Source organism: Danio aesculapii, chromosome 17 (assembly GCF_903798145.1).
Source record: "Danio aesculapii chromosome 17, fDanAes4.1, whole genome shotgun sequence".
Lineage (NCBI taxonomy): Eukaryota > Metazoa > Chordata > Actinopteri > Cypriniformes > Danionidae > Danio > Danio aesculapii.
Window position 1 is genome coordinate 40,863,257 of NC_079451.1, and position 7,516 is coordinate 40,870,772.

At 35.1% G+C, this 7,516-nt stretch overlaps 1 protein-coding gene across 1 annotated transcript in view; it reads right to left on the bottom strand.

Annotated features, from left to right (window-relative positions):
• snap25b (synaptosome associated protein 25b) overlaps nucleotides 1-7,516 on the bottom strand; it is an 89,822-nt gene that overhangs the window by 22,716 nt on the left and 59,590 nt on the right. Inside the window, exon 4 of the mRNA XM_056477222.1 lies at nucleotides 5,031-5,079. Coding sequence (XP_056333197.1) covers nucleotides 5,031-5,079 — 49 coding nt within the window. The remainder of the gene's footprint in view (nucleotides 1-5,030; nucleotides 5,080-7,516) is intronic.

The following is a 7,516-nucleotide window of genomic DNA, read 5'->3' on the forward strand; positions in this document are numbered from 1 at the left end:
ATGCAATGGCTGATCAAACATGAACTGAAATGAACAACAGACTGAAGGGATAAACATTCCTTTAGGGCTTTAGAAACACTGTAAAATCCCTGGGGGAACAAAACAGATGTTGCTATTTATAAATGAATAAGATTTGCTTTAGAATGTATGATCATATGCTCTTAATTGAGCTTGTAATTTTAGTGTTCCTAACTAGTTTGAACCGACATGGTCTAGTGTGAGGTTACCACCTTAAACCGACAACTAGCCAAATGGCTAATTAGGCTTTGCAGCTAATCTCATGAGGAAGAGCAGCGTGACTGAGGGAAGAGGGGGAAGGGCGAGAACGAGACTGTGAGACTTGTCTCTTCATTGGCTGACAGTGAAATGGAGCATATTTTCACTTCTTTTTTTGCATCTAAGTGGAAGAACACCACAACTGAGTCAGAATTGTGATGATGATCAGACTGTGGTGCACCCTTTGGGGCTCTTCAGTATCTTTGAGAAGTACTAGGATAGATGAATGGTTAAGGTGTTGGACTTAACATCTAATGGACAACTGTCTACTTAAATTCAAACCCCATTTCTGGTAAGAAATGTATGTTTGAATGGGAAGTCTGCTTTTAATATGACTCTTAAATATAAAAGAAAAAATAAACGGTCAACTGTACCTTATGGAAAATAACCAGAATACCCAATTGGCTGAGTCATTGCACTCGAGCTCCAATGGATGCATGCACTTTCAGGTTCAAACCTCATTACTGGTTGTAAATGTCAACATTAGCACCAATTAACGCATCCAAGCTCCATTAAAACATATTAGAGAAGCAATTCCTACAAATACAATCTCATAACAACAACCAGGGACTGATTATAGTGTTGGACATAAGCCCAAAGTATACTTCAGGTTTTTTTTACAGATGCATTTAGACTCTCACATTTAGAGACAAATGCAAAACCTTTTTGAAGTATTCTCCATTTTATAGTTTGTGTACACAAGGGCTCAACACATCAGTCCATAACTGACCAGGATGACAGAGTGGTTAAGGTGTTGGATTTAACCTCCAATGGGCAAATGTCTGCGTGGGTTTGAACCCCACTCCTGTTACTCGATAGATTTCCATCAGCCATTTGTTTGGAAACTCAATGGTGTCCATTTAGGATGTAGGATGCTAGGCCTACCTTGATAGATGAAAAATTCATTATATTTTAATAATACCTATTTATACTGACCAAGATGGACAAGTAATTAGGGCATTGGACTTAGGATCCAATGAACAAACGTTTTTATGATCCTAAATATATCTAAAAGAAGTATTTGGGCAACTGTACCTTATGGAAAATAACCAGAATGCCCAATTAGTAGGTCCACACAGAATCTGTGCGTGCAGAATTCCGCTGATTTCCAGCTGATTTTGTTTATTTACTTGAGTAAATGTGTGTAAACCTATATTTTTAAAATAGATTTCTGAAATATTATTGACTAATATGAAAATATTCATATGATTTATGTATAATGCAGTTTGTAAAGTAATACTTTCTGTCTTTTAGTAGAGATATTATTTGAGAGACTTGCTTTATTTACCGAATAATGTGAATCTAATTGGATTTGAATTTTAAACATTAAATAAAAGTTAAAAAAATATAATTTTTTTGTTCACAAATTAAGGTTTTAGTTATGACACTCCCGAAATAATTCCACAGAAATCCGCAGATTTTTACCAAAATTCTCAGCAAAAATAGCAAAAAAAGTCTGCAGATTCCATCTGGCCCTACCAATTAGTTAAATCCTTGTACTTTAGCTTCAATGGATGCATGCCCTTTCAGGTTCAAACCTCATTACTGGTAGCAAATGTCAACATTAGCACCTATTAATGCATCCAATCTCAATGAATTAAAATACTTATAACAATTCATACAACTACAATCTCATAACAAAAAACAGGGACTGATTATGGTGTTGGTCTTAAGCTCAAAGAATACTTCAGATTTAAAAAAAAATGTGCTCCTAGATTGCATAGAGCCAAATGTAAACCCTTTTAAAGTATTCTCCATTTATAGTGTTTGTGAATTCAAGAGCTCAAACACAGAAAACCAGGATGGCCGAGTGTTTAAGGTGTTGGACTTAAAATCCAATGGACTAATGTCCTTTTAGGATTGAGCTCCACTCCTGGTAGTGGATACATTTCCTTAAGCAAGTTGTTTGAAAAGTCAGTGGTGTCTGTTTAAATGTAGGATGCTAGGCCTACCTTGAGGCTAATATTTGAATAAAACCTACTTATATTCACCAGGATGGCAGAGTAATGAAGGCACTGGATATAGAATCCAATGGGCAAATATTCTCATGAGTTCAATCTCCACGATACGAAATCTGATTTAAAATGACCCCTAAATATATCTAAAAGAAGTATTTGGGCAACTGTACCTAATGGACAATTACCAGAATGCCCAATTAGTTAAGTCCTTGAACTTTAGCTCCAATGATATATGCCCTTTTTCATCTCCATTACTGGTAGCAAATGTCCACATTAGCACCAATTAATGCATGCAATTTCAATTGATTAAAATGCTTAAAACATATTTAAGAAGCATTTCCTACAACTATAATCTCATAACAACAACCAGGGACTGATTATGGTGTTGGACTTAAGCACAAGTATACTTCAGTTTTTTTTACATGTGCACTTAGATTGCACAGAGTAAAATGCAAAGCCTTGTAAAATATTAACAACTCATGAGCTCAAAAACAGGAAACCAGTAAGGCCGAGTGGTTAAGGCATTGGACTTAAGATCCAATGGACTAATGTTCTTGTGGGTTTGAACTCCACTCCTGGTAATGGATAGATTTCCTTCAGCAGATTGTTTGGAAATACTCAATGGTGTTCATTGAAAGGTAGGATGCTAATATTTTGTCTACTTATACTCACCAGGATGGTCAAGTAAATGAGACATTGGACTTAAGATTCAATAGGAAAATGTTCTTATGGGTTCAAATTTCACTCTTGATACAATATTGGATTCAAATTGACCCTAAAATATACCTAAAAAAAGAATTTGGGCAACTCTATATTATGAAAATAACCACAATGCCAATTAGTTAAGTCCTTGTACTTTAGCTCCAATGGATGCATGCCCTACTGGTAGCAAATGTCAACATTAGCACCAATTAATGCATCCAATATCAGTTGATTAAAATGCTTAAAATATATTTGAGAAGCGTTTCTTACAACTACTGTATAATCTCATAACAACAACCAGGGACTGACTATGGCATTGGCCTTAATAAAGTATACTTCAGTTTTTTTTTTTTACAAGTAAAACGCAAAGCCTTGTAAAGAATTCTGAGTTTTATGGTATATGTAACTCAAGAACTCAAACACAGGAATGAATGGCAGAGTGGTCAAGGTGTTGGACTTAAAATCCAATCTACTAATGTCCTTGTGGGTTTGAACCCCATTGCTGTAGGTGGATAAATATCTCCTTATGCAAAATCTGATTTAAATTGACCCTTAATTATATATAAAAGAGGTATTTGGGCAACTGTACATTACGAAAAATAACCAGAATGCCCAATGGGTCTAATAACTGTACTTTAGCTCTAATGGATGCATGCATTTTTAGGTTCAACCTCATTACTGGCTGTACTGTAAATGTCAACACTAGCACCAATTAATGCATGCAATATCATCATTTATTCAGATGCTTACAACAAATTAGCTCAATGGTAAAACACTCAATGGTGCCCCTTTAAAATTTAAAGGTAGGATGATAGTCCTTTTACATTTGTTAATATTTGAATGATGTTGGTTAACATTGACCAGGATAGCAGAGTGATTAAGGCGTTGGACTTAAGGTCCAATGGACAAATGTCCACATGGGTTCAAACCCCACTCCTGGAAAAAAAACAAAACTAATTGGTGCAGAAAACACCTTTTTCTTCTCAGAGAAATCAGGTTGTTAAATGCATTTCTGAGAACCAATTTCTACATGATTTATAAACTAAGCCGAAGGAGCTTAATATCAAATGTAAATTATATTTTCACATTGGAATCCAACGTTTGGCAGATTTAAATTGGAATTTGTTCTTGATTATTGAAACCTCACATTGTAGAGGTCCTTCAAAAAGTACATTCTTATTGTAAATAAAACAGGAGCCATAGCATGCATTTGGGAGTCTAGGTTCTAGGTTCAAAATGCTAGAAATGTGATTAATGAGCTTCCACCATTGTGCCCTTGAGTGAAACTGACCTCAGGTTGTTCCAGCCATAACAGGTACGTAGTTTAAAAAAGGAAATTCTTATGGCTCCCCTTATATGACAAGTGAACTGCTAACTGAAAGATCTAGCAGACCATTACATGCAGCGGCTTTACCAATGGGACGTGCTGTGGTTCTGCTCTAACACCAGAGGCGATGAGGGTGGCGGGATCATTTAAGGTAGGAAATGGATTGTCCTGAGGCAGTCTGAGGAACACAGCATCCATAATTTAACACAACGAGAGGAAGGGCTGTATGTTGCTTTGACAGACTAATTAAAATCTCTCTTGCATGTGGAAAGGAACTCAACACTTCTTATTATCCACAATAAAAAAGCCTCAAGCATTAAAAAGGCTTAATTTATCAATAGAGACGTGCTTGTTTCGACTAAGCTGAGTCACACAGCACTGATAAAGCCATTGTTGTTTTATTTTTCACAAAATGCTGTTCACGGGATCGCATTAGATTGTGTTAACTGGAAAGTCTACCTATCGCCCCAGGGATTGTACACAGATATATTTCATCTGATGAAGAGGAGAGCTGTTTGTCATTACCAGCAACATCGATCGTTCAATTTACCTCTTACATGACTCTCAAAGCTTCGTTTTTTTTTGGTTGTTTTTGTTTTTTGACATGACGGCCTGATGATTATGATCATAAATGAGGTTTTAATTGTGTTTATGCATCATCTGCAAAACAGCTCATCAGGTGAATAGTTTCAAATAAGAAAATAAATATGACTTACTGCACATCTCAACTAAATGATTCCATAATGTGTTTTTTCGCCGTAACTTACCTCCCTGTTCATCCAGCATAACCAAAGTTCTGATACCAGCATCTTTACTCTAATCCACCAAGAAAGCAGGAGGAAAAGAAGAGGAAATAACAAACAAATGAGAGAAGCCTACAGGTGAACAGAAGTCAGATTTAGGTCAGATTTAAGATAAGAAAGAGCATAGGACAGAGACTGTAGCACACACGCTTGAAATTATTCAAAGAGGGCTTTATGCATTTGGCAGGTAATTACATGAAGGCAGTGAGGTGGCAGACAGTATGAAGCTAAAAATAGTTTGGAACTGTAAACAGAGCGCTGGGATGAACTGTAAAGGTATGAGAGCATGCGTGTGCAATATGGCACGCCGTTCTCCCTCGATTGACCTAAATAAAACAGCTGATTATCTCATTCTGAATCCCACATCACCTCATTATTTTAACTAAACGAGCAGTATGTTATAGCGATAAGTACCTATGGGAAATAACGCGAGCAAAAATATACTGAATTTAATCAAACATCAACACTTATTGCTACTCATTTTCATACTAATAATAACAGGTACGTGCGTTTAGTTAAAGTGACATATGGCGTAATGGAAACTGGTAGTGCCTAATATGAAATCAGACGCAAGTAGCAGATGGGAACATTATATTTGTTCGGCGCTGTTGAACTTTGAAGTTCATTAGCAGCCCAAGTGTGCAATTTTCTTTCAACAATGGATAGAATGAAACGAGGAGAATGATTTGTTCTCAACTCCAGATAGCCAATTACGGGATTTAGTTTAGCACAGTTGGTTCTGTTTTATTGGAACCAGAAAAAATATTTGGACCAGTTTAGAAAAAATTAAGAGACCTACTTCAGTTATTCTCTGGATTCGCTTTTAATAATTTTTTATTTCTATTTTTATGGATCCCATTAAATAAGAGTATTATCATTTACATAGAAGTTTTAGTTGCAGAAATCGGCAACATGTTTATATAGAATATTCCATGGTTTCAGATATTAAAGGGGATAGTTCACCCAAAAAGAAAAATTACCTCGTTATTTATTCTCCCACATGTGGTTTCAATCTTTTATGAGTTTCCGTCTTCTGTTGAATACAAAGGAAAATATTTTGAAGAATGCTGGTTGATGGCACCCATTGAACATATAACACTATGGATGCTAATGGGTGCCAGCATTATTCAAAAAATGAGTGTGTGTTTAACAGAAGAAAGAAAATCAGTTAGGTTAAGTGAAAGATGAATAAATGATGACCAAATTTTCATTTTTGGGTGAACTAACTATCCCTTTATATATTGAGAAAAAATGTATTTGTATATTTGAAGAGTCCAGAAGCAAAAAAAACTCTAAGTGCCGTCTAAAATTTTCTTCTAAAATGAGACTTTTTAAGGCTTGTGTGTGTATGTTCAGTAATTTCACTTTTATAACAAAGAATAGGTTCTTTTTATTGCCTTTAAAGTGAAATATCTGAACATAAACATAGGAGACTGAAAAAAATGCTCACTTTAGAATAAAAATTCAAATGTCACTTAGAGGTTTTTGAATCTGAACTCTTTATTTATAGTCAAATATGGCATATACAGTGGGGACAATAGGTATTAAACATGTCATGTTTTTTTCTCCTAGCAATAATATTTCTAATGGAGCTGCTGACAAGAAATTGTTAAAAACCCAAACAATACAAACATAAAAAAACCCCCAAAAATCTGAAAATTTTGTTATGTATAATAACAACAAAATGACAAGGAGAACGTACTGAACTACTGAAACATATTTAATACTTTATATAAAAGGCTTTGTTGGTGACGGCAGCTTAAAGACGCCTCTCATATGGAGAATGAGGTCACATGAATTGCTCAGGTGTGAGTTTTCCACAGACTTCAACAGAGTGTAAAATCTTGATGGTTCTGTGGGTCTCGTTTATCAAATCTGATCATTATTTGGTATTTTCTATTGGATTCAAGTCAGGTGATTGGCTGGGCCATTCTACAGCTTGATTTTCTTTCTCTGAAAGCATTTGAGAGTTTCCTTGACCGTGTTTTGCATCAATGTCTTGCTGAAATCAACAGCTAATATTAGTTTACAATGTCGAAGAGAATAGGGTTGCTAAAGAACTACTGAGAGATTTCAACCTCCCTTCATGTGTTCAATACTTTTTCCCTGCATCATTTCATTTCATTATGCATAACTTAATTTGTAAACTAACTAGATTTGCTTTTTATTTCACATACATGGATTTCTTTGGTTGTTACCAGTCAACAGCACCTTTAGAAATATGTTGTCTGAGAAAAACAGTAACATGTTCAATACTTATTTTCCCTGCTGTATATAATAGCTAAGCCCAAGCAAAAATATTAGTTCAAATTAAACACTTCTTGCTTTTCCAACATTTTTTTGACATTATTTTGTGTTTTTGTCACATTTTTGTAGTTTAAACAGACAACATAACTGTATCACTTAAAAACAACTTGCACTTTGATACCAGTTTTCAAAGATATAAGCTT